Source organism: Falco rusticolus, chromosome 5, assembly GCF_015220075.1.
Source record: "Falco rusticolus isolate bFalRus1 chromosome 5, bFalRus1.pri, whole genome shotgun sequence".
Taxonomy (NCBI): Eukaryota; Metazoa; Chordata; class Aves; order Falconiformes; family Falconidae; genus Falco; species Falco rusticolus.
Genome location: NC_051191.1, coordinates 14506631 through 14526257, shown reverse-complemented (window position 1 = coordinate 14526257; position 19627 = coordinate 14506631). Strand labels below are relative to the sequence as shown.

Genomic DNA, 19627 nt, shown 5'->3' with positions numbered 1-19627 from the left:
GGGTGCCCAGTGCCACCCAGTTTGGGACTGAGAGCACTGGGGAGGGGGGGGGGGGCATGTAAGGGAGGGGTCCACTGGCAGCTGCTGTGGGGTTGGGGCACTGGGATGGGGGGGAATGTGGGGGGGCCTGGGTGCTGGGGTCCCTCCGGGTGGGGGTCCTGGGTGGGGGTCCCAGGTGCTGGGGGTCCTCCTGGGTGGGGGGCCTGGGTGCTGGGGTCCCTCCTGGCTGGGGGTCCCAGGCGCTGAGGTCCCTCCTGAGTGGGGGGTCCTGGGCGCTGGGGGGTCCTGAGTGCCAGGATCCCTCCTGGGTGGGGGTCTCTCCTGGGTGGGGGCCCGGGTGCTGGGGTCCCTCGTGGGTGGGGGGTCCTTACTGGGTCAGGGGCCCGGGTGCTGGGGTTGCTTGTGGGGTGGGGGTCCTGGTTGCTGGGGTCTTTACTGGGTGGGGGGTCCTGAGTGCTGGGGTTCCATATGCTGGGGTCCCTCCTGGGTGGGGGGCCCGGGTGCTGGGGTCCCTCCTAGGTGGGGGTCCCAAGCGCCGAGGTCCCTCCTGGGTGGGGGGTCCTGGGCACTGGGGTGTCCCGAGGGCCAGGGTCCCTCCTGGGTGCGGGGTCTCAGGGTCCCTCCTGGGTGGGGGTCCCTTCTGCTGGGGTCCTTCCTTGATGGGACATCCTGGGTGCCAGGGGCCTTCTGGGTGGGGGTCTCCCAATTTGATGCCAAACCACCAACCATCCCATTTCCTCCCTAAAACCCAACATTTTGGGGCAGATGAGGAATCGCCATGGGGGTAGGGCAGCACCAGCGCATGGGGGGGGGAGGGGGGGCAACCCCCCCCCCCCCCCCAAACTGCTGTGGCCTTGCTGCGAAAACCCCCTTTTTTGGGGAAAAAAAAACCCAAATTTCGCATTTGTGGCATTTGTGTCTGGCGAGGATTTTGCCAAATTTCTGATAACAGGCTTTCCTCCCCTCCCCCCCTCTTCTTTTGTTGTTTTTTTTTTCATTTATTAACATATTTTTGATTGAAAAAGAAATAAAAAATGCTGTATTTGAAAAAAAACCAGAAAAATTGCCAAATTTCTGATAACGGTCCTCCCTCCCCCCCCCTTTTGTTTGTTTGTTTTTTGCATTTATTAACATATTTTTGAATGAAAAAAATTTAAAATTGCTATATTTAAAAAAAAAATAAAAAAATTGCCAAATTCCTGATAACGTTCCTCCTTCTCCTTCCCCCCTTGTTGTTCTTTGGGTTTTTTTTGCATTTATTTACACATTTTTTTCTGTTCAGACTTTGCCCTTTCCAAGGTTCATGCATCCCTGGACAAGCTCGACACGCTGGAAAACCCCCTCCCGCCTGGAAGTGACCAAAAAAGACTAAAAACACCCCAAAAATAAAGGGATTGATCCTGGAGTGGGAGCAGCGGCAAGGTAGAGAGTGCAAACTGGGGGGGCGGGGGGAAAACCCCCCTGAAAAACCCCAAATCGTTAGGTTTTACCCAAAATCGTTGGGTTTTGTCCCATAATCGTTGGGGTTTACCCCAAATCGTTGGGTTTTGCCTCCATATCGTTGGGTTTTGTCCCATAATTGTTGGGTTTTATCCAAAATCATTGGGTTTTCCCCCAAATTGTTGGAGTTTGTCCCAAATTGTTGGGGTTTACCCAAAACCCATTGGGTTTTGTCCTCAAATCGTTTGGTTTTGCCCCAAAATCGTTGGGGTTTGCCCCAAATCGTTTGTCCCATAATCGTTGGGTTTTACCCCAAATCATTGGGTTTTACCCCAAATTGTTGGGTTTTGTCCCATAATCGTTGTGGTTTACCCCAAATCGTTCGGTTTTGTCCCAAAATCGTTGGGGTTTATCCCAGAATTGTTGGGTTTTGCCCCATAATCGTTGGGGTTGACCCCACTTCGTTGGGTTTTGTCCTATAATTGTTGGGTTTTACCCCAAATTGTTGGGTTTTACCCCCAAATCGTTGGGTTTTGCCTCTAAATCGTTGGGTTTTGCCCCAAAATGTGGGGCTGGGGGTGTTAGGGAGCCCCCTGGAGTCAGCGTCTGCGAAGACGGGAGCGTTGGGGGCTGGTTTGGGGGGGATGGGGTGTGGGGCTGCTGCAATTAATCAATTTATTTATTAAAAATAGGGATTGAGATCGTGGCTGCCGGAGGTGCCGTGGGATGCCGGCGTGTGAGGTGTGGCAGGGGCGGGGTGGCCGTGGGGGTATTTGAGGGATTTTTAATTCCTTCGGGGGGCAAAATGGATGCTGCCTAGCGCCTAGGAAATTAAAAATATATATATTTTTTAAAAAGTTATATATAATAGTTGTTTTTAAAAATTAATATATGTATAATTTTTTTAAAAAAAATAAATACACGTATAATTTTTTTTTAAAAAAATCTACATAATAAAATTTTAAAAATATGTACTTCTAATAAAATTTTTAAACAATAAATATACGTATACTTTTTTAAAAAAATAAATATGCATATAATATTTTTTTAAAAAATAAATATGGGTATAATAAAATTAAAATTATGTATATTTTTTGAAACAATATAAGTATAATAAAAATTTTTAAAAATAAATAGATGCATAATAAAAATTTTAAAAGAAATAAATACACATATAATAAAATTTTTAAAGAATAAATACATGTATAGTACTTTTTTAAAAAAATAAATACATGTATAATAAAATTTCTAAAAAAATAGATGTATGATTTTTATGAAAAATAAATATACATATAATTTTTTAAAAATATAATAAAATTTTTAAAAATTAATATACATGTAATGAAATTTCTAAAAAAATAAATATAATAAATTTTTTGAAAACATAAATATACATATGAAATTTCTAAAAAACTAAATATATGTATAATGAAATTTAAAATAATAAGTTATGTATAATATTTTTTTAAATATACATAAAATTTTTAAGAAATAGGTATATGTATAATATTTTTTTTTAAAAAAATAATAGATGCATAATAAAATTTAAAAAGGCAGTGATGGTGGGTGCTGCGTTGTGTTCCCCAGCCCCTCAGCCCCTTTACAAATCCACCCCCCATCCGGGCGCGATGTCACCCCAACAGCCCCGGGGGGGTCTGGCCCTGGCCACCAGCCCCCCCCGGCCTGCAGCCGCCAGTGGGGGAGGGGCGCCTGGTGGGGTGACGCTTCCCCTGCTCTCCCCGCAGCTGTTCCTCGCTGCTGCCCTCCTCTTCCTCAGCCCAGGGAGCCATGGGGATGGTGGAGTGGCCAGACCCTCGCTGCTGGGAGTGACGGGCCGGGGACCCCCACGCCCCGCCCCAGGTGAGTGGACCTTGGGTGGCTGTTGGGTGCCCACCCAGCCTCTCCCTTCCCTTCCCTGGCCGCGACGGGGTGAAAATCCAACGTAACGACTGGTGGGTTGGGGTGACCTTGGGGAGACTCTGGGCCTGCTCCCATCGTGGGCAACACAGGCTCAGTTTGGAGGAGATTAATTAACATTTAATTTTTTAAAAAAAATGATTAATTAAAAATTGAGTGGGATGGTGAGAAATGAGAAAACAGAAACACTGTCTCCTCCTATTGTCTCCGTAGGACGTCGCTTTGGGCCAATGGGGTGGGGTGATGTTGGAATTTTCCCCAAATCCCATCATTTTTTTCCCAGCAGACACCAGCTGGGGCCTCTACCGGAGGAAGCGGGATGAGGACCCCCCATCCTACCTGAAGTGGGTGCCCTTCGAGGGCCACCTGCCCGCCGACGCCGTCTCCAACTGGAATGCCTATGCCAATAGGACCGAGTACGTCTGCTCCACCCAACGGTGGGGTTGCAACACCGGCGCCTATGTCCCCCAGCGCGGTCCCTTGTGCTTCTTCCCGTATGGAGAATGGGAATGGAGCACCCATGACTTCAAGGTGTTGGTCAACGTGGGAGGTTTTGAGGCCTTGGATTGGGTGGCCGACTCTTTTGGCAGCGTGCCCAAGAATGCCGTGGAAGGTTGTCCATCCGTTGACGTCTTCGTTGGGAGGAACCAGTATGGTTTGGGCAAGGTCTCCAAGGACCAAAGGGCTCTTTTCGTCATGGTGGACGGTGAGGAGGTGTGGTACAAGTGGTACCAAGTCTTGGTGGTGAAGAAGGGCCCAGCGGACGTCACCATCTCCGACGTCCGTTACAACATGAGCCAGGCGGTGGAGAACAGGGAGGACATCACAGTGATGAAGACCACGGTGAGGAACGAAGGCTGTCAAGGGATGAGGAAAACCATCACCATGGAGGAGGTGACGGAGAGGGAGCACAACTGGCAGATGGACCACAGGGTCTTGGCCACCATCCACGGGGTCTTGCGAACGGCCCTCTTGGCCTTCAACGGGATGGGCTGGGGGGTCACCAATGTCACCGACATCCCTTGGGTCGGTGGAGCCAGTGCTGGTGAGTACGTCGTCCGCACGCACACAGTGGAGGAGGAGTTGCGGCCCCGCATGGCGTGCGCGGTGGCCTTGGAAGGGCATCGCGTGGATGTTCGTGTCCCCTTCGCTGCTCAACTCATCCGCCAGTTCACCGACGGCCAACGGCACCGTGTGGGGGTCACCGGGTGGGCTCACAGCCGGGCGGTGGTGGGCGTCCGCCCCAAGGTCACGGGGTGCTGGCCCATCACCGACATCCTACCCTGCCAGCCGTAGGGATGGCGCCTTCCGGAATATTCCGTCGGGATGCGGAACGTGATGCCACGTGGTTTTATTGTGCAATCTCATTTTTTTGGTTCTTTATTTTCTTTTATTTTCTCTTTATTTTGATTTCCTCGCCCTAAAAACCCACCATCCCGCTCCAAACCAGGATGGCAGCAACCTGCAATCCAGGAAAACACTTTTTAAAAAAATTTTTTTTCCCTATTTTTCATTTTTGCAGCTCCAAAACGAGACGGCACCACCACAGAAAGCGGAAAAATCAATTTTTTTCATCTTTATTTTCCATTTGCTCCAAAATAACCCCCGTTTCACCCAAAAAACCCACACCAACGATACAGAAAGCAAAAAACCATCACATTGGCGATCTGGATTTTGGCTTTTTTCCCCTGATTTAACCCCAAAACGGTGCAGAATGGCAAAAAACAGCGTTTCTTATGGTGTTTTTCTTTTTTCCACCTGATTTTCCTCCCAACCTGGTCCAGTGGCGGATCCTTCCTCAGATGAGCATCATTTTCCTTTTCTTTTTTTTTTTTTTTAATTTTTCTTGCATGTCATGAAAAATAGTTGCAGAGCAAAAAAAATAAAAATAAAAATTCTGAAAACATTCCCCAAAAATTTAATTTTCTAAGGAAAAAGGGTGAGAAATCAGGAAAAAAAAAATTCCCAAGTAAAGGAACGCGAAGGCAACCACTCATCCCAATGGGATGGGGGCTGGACCCCCCACCCCGCACCCAAGGGGTTAAACCCCTCCCCCCCTTCCCGCCAAGGCAGGAGTGACAGGCGATCTAACCAATGGGAGCGTGGGGAGGGGTCTGACCCGCCCACCGGGGTGGGGGTGGGGAAGTGGCTGTTGGGGGGGGTCCAGGGGGATTTGGGGGGGTCTGGGGGAGGGGTATCCCCTGCGAAAGTTGGGGGGTTGGGAGGGGTCGAGGTCTGGGGGGACCCCAGATTCCTTCGGGGGTGGGGGGGTGGGGGTGCAGTGCATTGCAAGGACCTGCTGAAATGCAGCGCCCTGCAAATGCAATTCTGTAGTGCAATGCAAACACAATGCTGCAGTGCAAGCCTGGCACTGCACTGCAAATGCAACACTGCAGTGCAAGGCAAACACAACAGTGCAGTGCGAGCCTGGCACTGTGATGCAAATGCAGTGCGGCAGTGCAGGTGCTGCAACTCAAACGTGATGCTGCAGTGCCAGCCTGGTGGTGTGATGCAAATGCAATGCTGCAGTGTGAGCACCATGCTGCAATGCAAACACAACGCTGCAGTGCAAGTGCTGCGCTGCACGGCAATGCTGCAGTGCAAGCCTGGTGTTGCAATGCAAATGCAACACTGCAGTACAATGCAGTGCAATGCAAACACAACGCTGCAGTGCGAGCACCATGCTGCAATGCAAATGCAACGCTGCAGTGCAATGCAGTGCAATGCAAATGCAACGCTGCAGTGCAATGCAGTGCAATGCAAATGCAACGCTGCAGTGCAAGCCTGGTGCTGCACTGCAAATGCAACGCTGCAGTGCAAGCGCTGCACTGCACTGCAAACACAACGCTGCGGCACAAACACAATGCACAGAGCTGCAGACAACCTGCCGTGCAACGCTGTGCACGCTGTACCAGCAGCACCGCTGCAGCTGCAACACTAACCTCACATCCAGGGCACGACCCCTGTTGCCCCGTTGCGTGGCAGTGTGCTGCAACCATGCAGCGCTGCCCCAACCCCGCTGCATCCCTGCAATCGCATGCTGCAAGCATGCACCACAGCTTGGGGGGAGGGGGGGGAGGGCCAGATCTGCAGGCAGCGCTGTGTTGCAAACCTCTGCAGCACCGTGCTGCATCGCTGCAACTGCATGCGCTGGGGCCACAGATGCATTTGGGTCGCAACCAACATTTAATTGCATGCTGCAATTAAAATAAACCCCGTGAAGCAGCACGGCAAATTGGCTAAAAAGGGGGGCAAAAATGGGGCGAGGGGACATGGGGGAGGGGCAGGGCAAGTGGCTGGTGAGGTAGGTTGGTCTCTGAAATTTAAGGCCAGGGAAGGGGTGAATAAATATATATATATATATATATATAAAAAAAAACTAAACAAAACAAGAGGGGGAAAAAAGGTGAGTTGGAATTGGAAGAGAGGGAAGAGGTCCTGGGGGGGGGGGGGGCAGGGTGGAGGTGGCTGGAGGAAGAGGGGGGAAGGACTAGGAAGCCACCAGGATCATGGAGGACATCAGCCATCAGCTCTTTATCCCACCATCCACGTTGCATCTCCTCTGGGACCAGGGAACCAAGTCCTAGAGCCGCCAGAGTCATGGAGAACATCAGCCATCAGCTCATCATCTCACTGTCCACATTGCAATTCGTCTGGGACCAGGGAACCAAGTCACGGAGCCACCAGGCTCGTGGAGAATGTCAGTCATCATCCCACTGTCCACGCTGCATCTCCTCTGGGACCAGGAAGCTGCATCCTGAAACCACCAGGCTCATGGGGGACATCAGCCACCACCTCACCTTCACCTGTGTCATATCTCTGGGACCAGGGAACCAAGTCCTGGAGCCACCAGAGTCATGGAGAACATCAGCCATCAGCTCATCATCCCACTGTCCACGTTGCATCTCGTCTGGGACCAGGGAACCAAGTCCTGGAGCCAAGAGGCTCGTGGGCGACATCAGCCACCACCTCACCTTCACGCGTGTCACATCTCTGAGATGAGGGAACCAAGTCCTGGAGCCACCAGGCTTATGGAGAACATCACTGCTCATCCCACCACCCACTTTGCACCTCCTCCCGGCAAATCACCCCCATCCACATCCCCTACGTCCCACCAACCAGCAAACCCCCCCATCCCCATCCACGCGGGGTGCCCACCAGGCCCACCCCGCCCCATGGTCCTCCCCACCACCACCAGGACGACACGGCCTCCCCTTCCTCATCCTCCCCCCACCGCCCCCACGCCCATCACTTGTCCCTGGAGGCCACCCGAGCGTGGATCCGTGTGTGGCGGGCGAGGGAGGACTTGTTGCTGAAGCTCTTCCCACAGTGGGGGCAGGGGAAGGGTCTCTCGCCTGTATGCGAGCGCTGGTGGACCGTCAGGTCCGCCAAGTACTTGAAGCGTTTGCTGCAGGCGCTGCAGGGGTAGGGGCGCTCCTCCGTGTGGCTGCGCTGGTGCATGGTGAGGTTGGACTGTTGGCTGAAGCGTTTGCCGCAGGCACCGCAGGGGTACGGCCGCTCACCCGTGTGCGACCGCTGGTGCTTGTTGAGGTCCGAGGGGTTGGTGAAGGTCTTGCCGCAGGCGCCGCAGCCGTAAGGGCGCTCGCCCGTGTGGAGACGCTGGTGGGTGGTCAGGGTGGAGAGGTGGCCAAAGCTCTTGCCGCAAGTGCCGCAAGCGTAGGGCTTGACCCCCGTGTGGGTTCGCTGGTGGGTCTTCAGGTGGGTCAAGCGCCCGAAGGTCTTGCCGCACTCACCACAGGGATATGGACGCTCCTTCCCTTGTGCTGACAGTTCCCGCTTAACCCAGGGCTTCGCTGGGCTCCCGGTGGCTTCTACTGGTCTGGGTAGAGCCTGGGGGAGGGGTTGGGGGAAGGTGGTGGGATCCTGAGGGATCTGTCGCCGGTGGGTCCCTCTCCGGGCTGGGGTGGCGGCGCTTGGGACATCCTGGAGGGTGCTGGGTGGGTGCTGCAGGTCTTGCCGTTGCAAGATGGGCACCTCTGGGTCGCTGCTCACCATGGTGGGACCTGCTGGGTGGGGGGAAGAAGCAGCTTCTTGAGTTGGTTCTCCATGGGAGGACACCACCCTTCTCCTCCAACTCCACCACCCTAGATCTCCTCCAGCAAGGGGGGAGATGCTCCATGTTCCACCATGGACAGAAACCAGGCTCATGGAGAATTTCAGTCATCATCCCACCATCCACGCTGCATCTCCTTTGGGACCAGGGAGACACATCCTGGAGCCACCAGGCTCATGGGGGACATCAGCCATCAGCTCATCATCCCACCACCCACATTGCATCTCCTCTGGGACCAGGAAGCTCCATCCTGGAGCCACCAGGCTTGTGGGGGACATCAGCCACCACCTCACCTTCACCCGTGTCACAACTCTGGGATGAAGGAACCCAGTCCTGGAGCCACCAGGCTCCTGGGGGACATCAATCATCAGCTTGTCTTCACCTCAGATACATCTCCCAGCCCTTCCACTGGATTCATTTTGGCATAGGAGCCCAAGGAGACCTTTCTCCTCCCACCACAACTGGGCTCAAGCTCCCAAGTGGTGGCACCGCCATCTGGAGACCATCTTGGGGTCACATCCTTCTCCTTCCTCAACACCCCAAGAGTTTTCCCAGCGCCAGAACCTCATTTTTGACCCTTTCCCCCCTTTTTTTCTCCCACTTCTCCTCCACCAAGACCAAAACTACCCCAAAGAAGAGCCAGGAAGAACATCCATGGGGAGAACCTGACTGTACCCCCCCACCTCCAAGCTCCCCTGGCTCCTACAGTGGCTTCTTCACCCCCCTTTTTTGGGGGGGTGGTGGTGGTGGTGGTGCAGGGTCTCTCTCCTCAAGCCCCTCACCTGCTTCCTGCAGGCACTGCTCCTCTTCCTTGGGGACACACTTGACCTTGCCCAGGGCCACCTCCTCCTGCCAGCCATCCCCAGAGGGCAGCTGGGGTGACTCGGGTGGGGGGCTTGGGGGGTCCCCAGCCACTTCGGGGTCCTCCACATCCCCTGGGGCCACCTCCTCCACCTTCACGCGCACCGTCACCTGCGGAACCCAGGGAGAAAGGGGCACCCGGGGGGTGAAGAGGGGAGTGGGATGCCTGGGACCACCCCCCAGGGGCTGTAGGGGTGGGGGAGCTGGGTGCCCGGGACCCCCAGGGGCTGTTGGGGGGGGAACTGGGTGCCCGGGACCCCCAGGGGCTGTAAAGGTGGGGGAAGTTGGGTGCCCAGGACTCCCAGGGGCTGTTGGGGGGGGGGGGGGGGGGGGAGTTGGGTGCCCGGGACCCCTAGGGGCTGTAGGGGTAGGGGACTGGGTGCCTGGGACCCCCACCCCTCTGCCTTTCCAATTCTGGGCTGTCCTGTGGGATCAATCCTAAACACAAAGCTCAAAAGGGGGTGTGTGGGTGTCATCCCCAATTTTGGGGTCCAGGAGGCTGCCTACTCCTTGCCCACCCCAGGGAGCAGGCTGCGCCCCCCCCCCCTCACCTGCTGCTCCCACATCCCATCGGGCTCTCCCAGTCCCAACTGGAAACTCTCGGCCAAGGCAACGGCTTGGGCGCAGGACTGGGGGTGCCGGACCCAGACCCAGCTCTGGATCTCCTCGGGCAGGATGCTGAGGAACTGCTCCAGCACCAGCAGCTCCATCATCTGCTCCTTGCTGCGCTGCTCGGGCTGCAGCCACCCCCGCGACAGCTCCCGCAGCCGCCGCCAAACGGCCCGCGGCCCCGGCGCATCCTGATACCGGAACTGCCGGAACCGCAACCGGCGCAGCTCGATGCCGGCCCCCGCCATCCCCCCCCCAACAGGGAACCCCGGGACCAAGCGACGTCCCCACTCCCCCCGGGAGCACCGCCGGGGGGGCCCCTCTGCGTCCTCCGAGCTGGGGGCGGGGGGCTGCCGGTGGGCCCCCCCCTCCGGTTGCAGTCGCCAGCGGGGTCGCGATGTCGGGGTCTCCATGCTGCTGCGTCTGTCACTGTGAGTGTCGTGTCGCCCCCCCCCCCCCAAAAAAAAAACAAACCACAAAAAACCCTCAGGGGGGGTGCAACGGGGGGGGCTTTGCAAAGCAGTGGGTGGAAGGGGGGGGTCTGCGAGGTGGGGAGCAGGGCATGGCTTTGCAGAAAGCCCCCCCCCCCCCCCAGCTTTGGGCCCCCAGCTTTATAACCCCCCTGCTGAGGACTATGCAAGGTGGACCCCCCCCCGCCAAGCTTGCAGAGCCCCCCCAGGACCATGTGATGAGCACACCCCCCCAGACCATACAGTGTGCCCCCCCTCACCCTCCAGCTGGACACCCCCAAAGCTTGCAGAGTTCCCCCCCAAGACCATACAATGTGGACCCCCCCCAAGCTTGCAGAGACCCCCCCAGGAACATGCCATGCACCCCCTCCCTCACCACCACCACCCCCCACTTGCAAAAGCTCTGCAAAGCTAGCAAGACCCTCCCCCAGCCCCCCAGTTTTGTAAATCACCCCCCCAGGACCATGCAATGCAGCCCCCCCCCCCCCTCCACAGCTCCCCCCACCCCCGCTGACTCCCAGCCTTGCAAAAGCCCCACAAATCTTGCAATGCCATGTGCCCCACCCCCCCCCCAGCTTATAACCCACCCCCCAAAAGCATGCAACACCCCCACCACACCCCCAGCTTGCAAAGCCCCCAGGTCATTGCAGTGTGCCCCTCCCCAGCCCAGATCCCCCAGCTTTGCAAACTGCCCCCAGCACCACCTAATATGCCCCCCACCCCCGCAGTGCGTCCCCCCCCCCGGCCTTTGCAAAGCTCCCCCCCCCAGCCTTGCCATGTGCCTTCCCCCAGCCCCAGGCCTTGCAAAGCCCCCAGGACCCCCCCCAAAAGCCCCCTCCTCGGCTTTGCAGTGTGCCCCCCCTTTGCCAAAAGCCCCGGGTGCTTTGCAAAGCAACAACTCCCCCCCCCCGGCCTTACAAATCCCCGCCCCCCCCCCCGACCATGCAAAGCCCCCTCCCGGCCTTGCACAGCCCCCCCAGGACCCTGCAAAGCCCCCCAGGACCATGCAAAGCCCCCCCGGACCATGCAACCCCCTCCCCTAGACCATGCAAAGCCCCCCTGGCCTTGCACAGCCCCCCTAGGACCATGCAAAGCCCAGCCCCCCCCCCCCCGACCATGTAAAGCCCCCCAGCATTTTAAAGCCCCCCCGGCCTTGCACAGCGCCCCCAGCCTTGCACAGACCCCCCGGTATCATTAAAAGCCCCCCCGCCCCGGACCATGGAAAGCCTCCCCGACCTTGCACAGCCCCCCCAGGACCCTGCAACCCCCCCACCCAGGACCATGCACAGCCCCCCCGACCATGCAAAGCCCCCCCGGCATTGCACAGCCCCCTCCCCCCCGCCTTTGCACACCCCCCCCGCCCCGCAGCCCCTCCGGACCTGGGGTCCCGGCGCTGCCGCTCCCCGCTCGCCACACAAAGGGTCGGAGCGGCCGGGCCCGGCCCCAATGCCCCCCCCGCCCCCCACCATCCCCCCCCCCCCCTCCCGCGGTGGCCGTCGCCGCCGTCACTCAGCGCCGGGACCGGCTTTAACCCTCTGCAGCCCGGAGCCGGCGGTGGCGGGGAAAGGGTTAATGGGGGGGGGGGCTATGGGGGGCTGGGGCAACCTGAGCCCCCCAAACTGTGCATCCCCTCCTCATTGCACCCCCCATTTCCATTGCACCCCCTCTGCACCCCTTGCACCCCCAAACTGTGCACCCCCTCCTCATTGCACCCCCATTTCCATTGCACCCCCTCTGCACCCCTTGCACCCCCAAACTGTGCACCCCCTCCTCATTGCACCATTTCCATTGCACCCCCTTTGCACCCCTTGCACCCCCAAACTGTGCACCCCTCCTCATTGCACCCCCAAACTGTGCACCCCCTCCTCATTGCACCCCCATTTCCATTGCACCCTCTTCGCACCCCTTGCACCCCCAAACTGTGCACCCCCTCCTCATTGCACCCCCCCTTTGCACCCCCGTTTACATTGCACCCCCAAACTGTGCACCCCTCCTCATTGCACCCCCAAACTGTGCACCCCCTTCTCACTGCATGCCTCTTTGCACCCCCAAACTGTGCCACTCTCCTCCTTGCACCCCCCTTTCCATTTCACTCCCCTTTGCACCCCCAAACTGTGCACCCCTCCTCATTGCACCCCCTCCATTCCATTGCACCCCCAAGCTGTGCCCCCTCCTCATTGCACCCCCCTTCCCATTGCACCCCGTACTGCACCCCCAAACTGTGCCCCCTCCTCATTGCACCCCCCTTACCACTTCACACCCCCATTGCACGCCCAAACGTGCACCCCACGGACCCCCCTTTTGCACCCCCAAACTGTGTCCTTCTCTTCGCCACCCCCCCGCCTCACCCCTCCGCGCCCTCCTGAGCCCCCCCCCCCCTCCGGCCCCCCTCAGCCACCGTACAGCATCTGGGCGGGGCGGGGCAGAGAGGGCAACACCCCCTTAGCACCCCATTGGAGGAACGCGCTGTCAATCATACCGTCTTCCTCCCGTCCGGCAGGAGGTGGGCGTGACAGCGCGGCGGGCCAGTGGCTGGGCGGGAAAGAAGCAATAGGCGGGACCGCGGCGGGGAAGGCACGCCCCCTCCGGGCGCTGGGGAAGTGGGGGGGGCGATGGGTGCTGGGGGGGCGTCACCCGTGGGTGCCCCCCCCGTGGGTGCCCTGCCCCGCCCCGCCCACGGCGGGTTGAGCTTCCGGGTCACCGCAGGCGGCACGGCAAGCAGGCCCGGGCTGGGCCCTGCGGCTCTGCCAGCGCCCGGCGGCCTCGGCACCGGGCCGAGCCGGGGGTCGGGGCCGGGGTCTCGCCAGCCCCACCGCCGCCGGGACCCCCAGAGGTGTGTGGGGGCGGGGCCGGCAGCGCCGTGGTCCGCGAGCCCCGCTCCCCTTCCCGGTGCCTTTGCTCCGCTCCTGCCCTCCCCAGTAACTGCTGGTCTCTCTCCTTCCTCCTGCCCCGCCCCCCTCCTGCCCTGCCTCCTCCGCCCCCCCCCGCCTCCTTGCCTTCCCCCCCTTTCCCCCTATGACGTTCCCTGTTTTCCCCCTCCCTTCCTTCCTTCCCGTCCCCCTTTCCTTCTTTCCCCTCAATTTTCCTCACTCCCCTTTTTGTCTCCCCCCCCCCCCCCCCCTTTATTGTGAGCGCTGAGCCGTGCACCCTGTTTTGGGGGGCTATCGCTGTGCTCCTCCTTTTCAGGGGAATATCACGAGCCATGAGCCTCCCCTGTTTGGGGGGCCAATACGGTAGCACCAAGCTGGGCTCCCTGTTTTGGGGGGGAATGTCATGAGCACTAAGTCACGCTTCCCATTTTGGGGGGAGCATGGTGAATACTGAGCTGGGCTCCCCGTTTTGGGGGCAGGTTGACGATGCCTGAGCTGCGCTCCCTGCTCCAGGGGGCATCTACCCGTCCCACCCCAGCTTCCCACACCCCACACCTGCTCAGGGCTGCTCTTGCAGGACAGGGCTCTTATCTTTGGGCTTTTCCAGGATCTGGGATGCGTTTCTGCTGCTGCTGGGCATCGCCACCTGTGTGACAGGAGGCAGGAAGGAGCTCCCACGGGAGATGTGCGTCCTTTATGCGGCATAAAAATTGCTGAGATTTTCCCTCTCCTCTGCTTTTCCCCCCAGGTCGAGCCCTGCCTGCCCAGTGCTGTGCCAAAACAAAAATGCACGTTCACCAATGAGCTCCAAGCGAGGTATCCCTGCTTCCAGGTGGGCTGGCAGAGACGGGAGGCTCAACGCTCGGTGTGCCAGGAGGCCACCTATGTCTCCGTGGCCACCCAAGGGCTCTTTGGCCCTAGAGGCACACATCCAGCCCGTGAAACACAAGAGGAAGGTGCTGGGGGACGCCAGGGCAGCCGCGACTGCCAGCCCTTCGATGCTGCTGCCAAAATCCCTTTGGACTTCCCCCTGCCGCCCTCCAGGGCTGCTGCGAGTCCTTTCTTGGCTCGCCCAGAACGCCTGGCCCTGCCTTAGATGCCTTGGGCTTGCGAATCAGGAGGGAGGCGAGGCTGGATGATGCGCTGGCCCCCGTCAGGTTGGACGGTGGGGTGGGTCCGCTGGCTGGTGGCCTCTATTGCAGGGTGGCTGTGGGTGCCAGCGAGACAGGGACCCCCTTCCCCCTCCAAAGCCGCTATTTCGACTGGAAGTGGGGTGGTGCGCTCGCATGCGTCTTGTCCGTGCGCTTGGGGTCTCCCAGCCTGGATTTCAAAACCAGACCTGGCTTGGACTAAGGGGGGGAGGAAGGTGTTGCAGCATCACAAAGGCACCTAGAGGTACCTCAGCTTTCCAGGTGGGGAGGGTTTGTCACCTGTCTGCCTCCCCCTGAAATGGCCCAGGGATTACAGAGTCATAGAAGGATCCTCAAGGATCATCTGGTCCAAGCTTTCTTGGTAAAAGCCTGTTGTAGACAAGATCCTGGAATTGTAGAATGGTTTTGGGTTGGAAGGGACCGTAAAGATCCTCTAGTTCAAACCCCCAGCACCCTGCCCAGCCAGATCCCAGGTATTCAGCGCTGGGGAATCCACCACTTCCCTGGGGAGCTTATTCCAATGGCTGATTGCTCTTAAAGTGAAATATTTTCCTCGTCTCCGGTTGGAATCTCCCCAGGAGTAACTCGGTACCCACTCACCGTCGTCTTTTCCACGAAACTCCTGGTAAAATGGGAGTCTCTGTCTTATTGTAGCCACGCCTCAAGGACTGGAACACAACGAGCAGGTCTCCCCGAAGCCTTAATTTTCTGAGGGCTGAATAAATCCAGTTCTCTCCCCCTTTCCTCACGTGCTGGGCTCCTTTTGATCACCTTGAGGACCCTTCTCCGGACCCTCCAGCCTGTCCATGTCTTTTTTGTATGGTGAGGACCAAAACTGGATGCGGTATTCCAGGGGTGGCCTGACAGGCGGTGAGTAGAGTAGGATAATGACATTTTTATCTCTGTTAATGATGCCCTTGATGCACCCCGTTGGCTTTCTTTGCCTCAGCGGCACGTTCTTCCCTCCTATCGAGCTTGTTGTCCCACCAGGACCCCCAGATCCCTTTCCAAAGAGCTGCCCCCCACAAGCCAGGTAGATCCCAGCCTGTCCTGCGCACCGGGATTTTTTCCCAAGTGTAAGACCTTACATTTGTCTTGGTTGAACTTCAGAAAGTTTTTCTTAGCCCACCCTTGCAGCCTGTCCAGGTCTTCCCACAGGGTGGCTCTCCCGAAGTGTCTTCTTCCCTGCTCCCTGTCGGTAAATTTCATCCCGGCGTACTTGATCCCATCACCCAGATCACTTAGGAGGATTCTAACCAGCGCTGGGCCCCGTATCACGCCCTGTGGGACCCCACTTGTGACAGGTACCCCCCAAAAAACACCTTCCCCTCCATCCATCTGCTCACCCATCTGCAAGGGGACTTGGGGAGGGCTTAGTCTCGATGTTGGGGAGAAAGTGGAGTGAGGTCCCAGAGGTCCAGCAAGGATCTCCAGTGGTCTGCGTCTTCTCTAGCCTTGAAGAAGCTTTGGAGAGGTGGGGAGAAAAGGGAAACCAAAAGCTTTAAACAGCAGAAAACAGCCACAGTTCATCCCAGAGCACAGCTGGTGCGGAAATGTCCGGCGTGTTTGGAAAGCGTGGCAGCTCGAAGGAAAAATGCCAGCACCAATAAGCCGTTTTAATGCTCATTTTCCCAAGGTGCATCCAAACTGGTCCAAGGGGGAGCGGAGCAGTTACAAGGGATGATTTATTTCCTACCACAGCTCTTTTTTTTTCTTGTTACAACCCGATAAAACTCATGAAAGAAGGGCCAGGGCTTGTTTGCCTTCTCGAAACTGCCTGAGAGCAAGCTGAGGTTTGCTGCGGAGTCACGTACCGCCGACGTCCTGGGGCTGGAGAAGGTTTAACCATGCGACCTCAAAGCCCCTGTGCTGTTGTGGTGCTGGGAGGGGGGTGCTGGGAGGTTTGGCGGGTGGTTTGCAGCTCGGGGCTGAGCTGGGAAGGTGGAACCTGATGGGGTGCAGGCAGCTGAACTGCAGTTTGTTCCCTGGCTCCATCCTTCTCTCCAGAGGGTCCTGTTGACCCCGTCGGTCCTTTCCCTGCCTGGCAGGGGGATGCACGGTTAGCATCAGGCATGCAGGATTTGTGCCCGAGGATGAAGCTGCTTTGGGAAAATTTTATTATTGGGGGTTGGGGTCAAAGCTCCCATCCTGAGCTCCTCAGCATCCTCTTGTGGATGCTCTGTGAGTCTGGAGAAGGGCAGGGGTGGGGGTTGGATGGAGACATCCAGGAGGAATGTTTGAAGGGTGGGCTGCATGGTCACCGTGCTGGTGCCAGAGGTGTGCGAACGCTTAGGGCATGGGTGGAAAAGACGGAGCAGGGCTCCTGGGTTGAAGGAGTCTAAGTAGCAGGGAGAAAAATAAAAAATAAAAAATAAAAACAAAAAGAGTCTGGAATAATGCTTGATCTTCCAACTTGAGCAGGTGGCCTTGGCTGATGGTGCTCTCGTCATCAGCTTTGGATCAGTCCTTGAGATTTTTAGGAGAAGTTCAGCACCTGGAACAACAAACTCACCCAAAACGGGCTTGGGGTGATGCCAAGCAAAGAGGCACGAGGCAGCAAGGCTGCGCGGTCGGGAAGGAAGGCTGGGAGCCAACCTGGTGATCGGAGGCTGGGAAGCAAAGCTGGAGGTGATGCCTCGGCACCGAAACGGGCTGGGGAGGGAGAAGAGCGAGGGGAAACCTCTTCCACAGGTGTAGCTCGCCAAGGAACATCAATCCTAGGAGAGCTATTGCATGGAAAGCTCCAGCAAACATCCCAGGGGATCTGGTGTAGGCCAGGGAGGTCTCCAAGCAGGTTGAATCCTGCTGGAGCATCATCCCTCGCCAGCTGGGAAGCCAGAGGGGATGGGACGCATGAGGGATGCAGCCACCTCCACCTGCATCTCATCCAGGCAGGGTATCCGCAGTGGCTTGGTGACCACGGTGCGTTAATTGGGGTGCATTAATTAGGGTGCTGGCACCCCAATTAACACCTTCCTCAGCCGGTTGGGAAGATGCAGCTCGTCTGCTTCACCCTCCAGCATAGAAGCTGGGGTGACAGCCGTGCAGAGAGCTCCTTCAGCTCCCAGCCCTCTGCCCTCCCCCACATTTGGGGTATTTTTGGCCCCTTGGCTTGCAGATTTGCAGCTGCTGCTGCTGTTTCCAGTTTTGCTTCAAGCCCAGCAAAGCATGGTGGGGACAGGCGTCTTTCTGGGGGTGCTGGTAGGTGGATGCTGGGGAACAAGAGAGGAGATCTCATTTCTAAATATAATTATGAGAGGCCCGGCCACGCTCGTCAGCGCTCTGACCAAAGGCTCGTGCGGTCGGTTTCTGAGTGTGCAGAGCTTTTTTTTTTTAGAGTGAGGTCACCCAGAACCCAGCGGCTGCAGCGAGGAGCAGTGGCTGAGGCGAGCTCATCCTTCCCGGTGGGATCCATGGTCCTCTGATGGGAAGCTGATGGAAGATCTATGCAAGGGCTTGTCTAACCTTCATTTTTCATTTTTTTACGCAGAGAAGCTGTGCGTAACCCCCTTACGCATCTGTCCTGGTTTGGGGCTGGGAACCAGCTTGAAGAGCCCACCAGCTCCACGTTTCTTAGCAGCAAACCCAAATTGTCACTTCACATCCCCTGTGGTGCAACAGAAGGGTGATAAAGATATCTATATATACATCAAAAAATATCTATGGCTGCTTTGTATCCTTTTTTTTTTTGGTAGAACTACCGCTCCTGTTCTCTGTTGAGCGCCCAGAGAAACGCTCTGGTGTGTGTGGCGGGGTGATGGAGCGAGCTTTGTAGTGTTTATCATCCCGAATTGAAAGGAAAATCCCTTTCCTTGTGGTGATGGCAGGCGTCACCTTGGGCATGAAGGCGGTTTCTGCAGGGAGAGGTGGCACTTGGGAAGTTGGGTGTCTTTTCCTTGGGGTGCGGAGCTCTGGGATGGGTTAAGGTGGAGACAAAAGGGCAAGGACACCTGGGGAATAGGGAGAAGGGTCCAGAAGAGATGCCCTGCCTGACACGGGAGGCATATGGGGCTATGGGTGAGCGAGGCCATGCACTGGGAAACACAATCCCACCCAAAACAGCCTTGGGGAGCGTCAAGGAGACCGCGGAGATGCAGAATGAAGAGGCAGGGGTGGGAAGGTTCTCTCCAAGCACGGACTGGGTGATGGGGACCTGGACCTGGATCTCTGGATGATCCAAAACTCTCCCTGCCCCACCGTGCAGGTGCCAGCGTGACCACCCAGGACATCTGCAGCTCCCCAGGTGATGGTGAGCATCGGGTTGGGTCCAGAAATGAGCTGTGGAGGGGGAGATGATGAGAAAGGAGAGGGGTTTGGTTCCCTGGGGACAAACCCTTGGAGAACAGATTCTTTCCTGCCCAGTCCTTGGCACTTTGCAGCCCTGCTGCCATAACTGATGGCTCGTGGCATCCCTGCACCCCGACCTTCCCTCTAGAATGACCTGGGGGGTCCTCATTGGACCCTCGACTTCCCCTCTGCTCAGCCTGGCAATACAGCCCAGTACATGTCGTGACGGGGTCACCAGCACCCCCTGCACCCTCATCTGCAGGGATGAGGTGGAAAGCACCCGCAGTGGGTGTAGCATCTGCAGGGAGGCTGAGGTGGGGCCCCCACCTCTCCTGGTGGCCAAGGTGCTGCTGGCCACAGCTACACGGCACGAGCCGTCCCAGCGCGCTGCGAGGCATGGGGCCGGCAGGTCTTGGGGTGCTGCCCAGAGGAAAGGGGGTTCCTGAAGCCCCCCGAGAAATGCTGGGGCTGGGGGGATGCATCGGGCTGTCTCCTGCTGGCCCTGCCGTGCTGCTGCTGCTGCTGCTGGGTGGGTTGGGGAGGGTTTTGTTGGGGGGCTGGGGAGCGGGGCAGCATGGACGGGTGCTGGGCACGGGAAGCTGGGGAGGGGGTGTGAGGGGGAGGGGTGCTCTGGCAAGGGGAGGGGGTTGGGTCCTGCAGCCGGCGCGCTGCCATGGGCACGCAGCACATTTTCCGTGCATCCCCATGGATGGGAGCATCCATCGGCGTCGGTGGGTGCCGGAGCGCGTCAGGGCGCCAGGGATCCCAGCCAGCGCAGCCAAGCCAAGGCAGGGGGTGTGGGGCAGTGGGAAGCCAGGGGGCTGAGGGGCTGCAGAGGCGCGTGGGTGAGCTGGGTCGCTGCCCCTCTAACCCAGCCCCTCTCCTCCCCCACACCGCAGGAGCCAGCGTGAGCGTCCAGAGCATCTGCAGCATCCCAGGTGATGGGGC

General features: G+C 57.7%; 2 protein-coding genes and 1 long non-coding RNA gene across 6 annotated transcripts; 2 read left to right on the top strand and 1 right to left on the bottom strand.

Annotated features, from left to right (window-relative positions):
* The first annotated feature begins 195 nt into the window (after positions 1–195).
* Positions 196–1152, top strand: LOC119148443. The gene is made up of 2 exons (XR_005104384.1): positions 196–487; positions 520–1152. It is a non-coding gene; the product is annotated as an uncharacterized LOC119148443 (long non-coding RNA).
* Positions 1153–1212: 60 nt separating this feature from the next.
* Positions 1213–4843, top strand: LOC119148411 (natterin-3-like). 2 transcript variants are annotated; one of them, XM_037388526.1, is made up of 4 exons: positions 1213–1422; positions 2133–2181; positions 3186–3300; positions 3641–4843. In XM_037388526.1, the coding sequence occupies exons 2-4, from the start codon at positions 2167–2169 to the stop codon at positions 4651–4653; spliced, it is 1143 nt and encodes a 380-aa protein (XP_037244423.1). In that variant the 5' UTR covers positions 1213–1422; positions 2133–2166; the 3' UTR covers positions 4654–4843. The 2 variants fall into 2 exon arrangements, with proteins under 2 accessions (XP_037244423.1, XP_037244424.1); XM_037388527.1 differs by having other exon boundaries at positions 1215–1422; positions 3644–4843.
* Positions 4844–7570: 2727 nt separating this feature from the next.
* LOC119148399 (zinc finger protein with KRAB and SCAN domains 1-like) lies at positions 7571–11829 on the bottom strand. 3 transcript variants are annotated; one of them, XM_037388491.1, is made up of 4 exons: positions 11751–11829; positions 9844–10330; positions 9214–9403; positions 7571–8384 (listed from the first exon to the last, which is right to left on the bottom strand). In XM_037388491.1, the coding sequence occupies exons 2-4, from the start codon at positions 10312–10314 to the stop codon at positions 7606–7608; spliced, it is 1440 nt and encodes a 479-aa protein (XP_037244388.1). In that variant the 5' UTR covers positions 10315–10330; positions 11751–11829; the 3' UTR covers positions 7571–7605. The 3 variants fall into 3 exon arrangements, with proteins under 3 accessions (XP_037244388.1, XP_037244387.1, XP_037244389.1); XM_037388490.1 differs by lacking the exon at positions 11751–11829 and having other exon boundaries at positions 9844–10548; XM_037388492.1 differs by lacking the exon at positions 11751–11829 and having other exon boundaries at positions 7572–8381; positions 9844–10548.
* Between the last annotated feature and the right edge of the window lie 7798 nt (positions 11830–19627).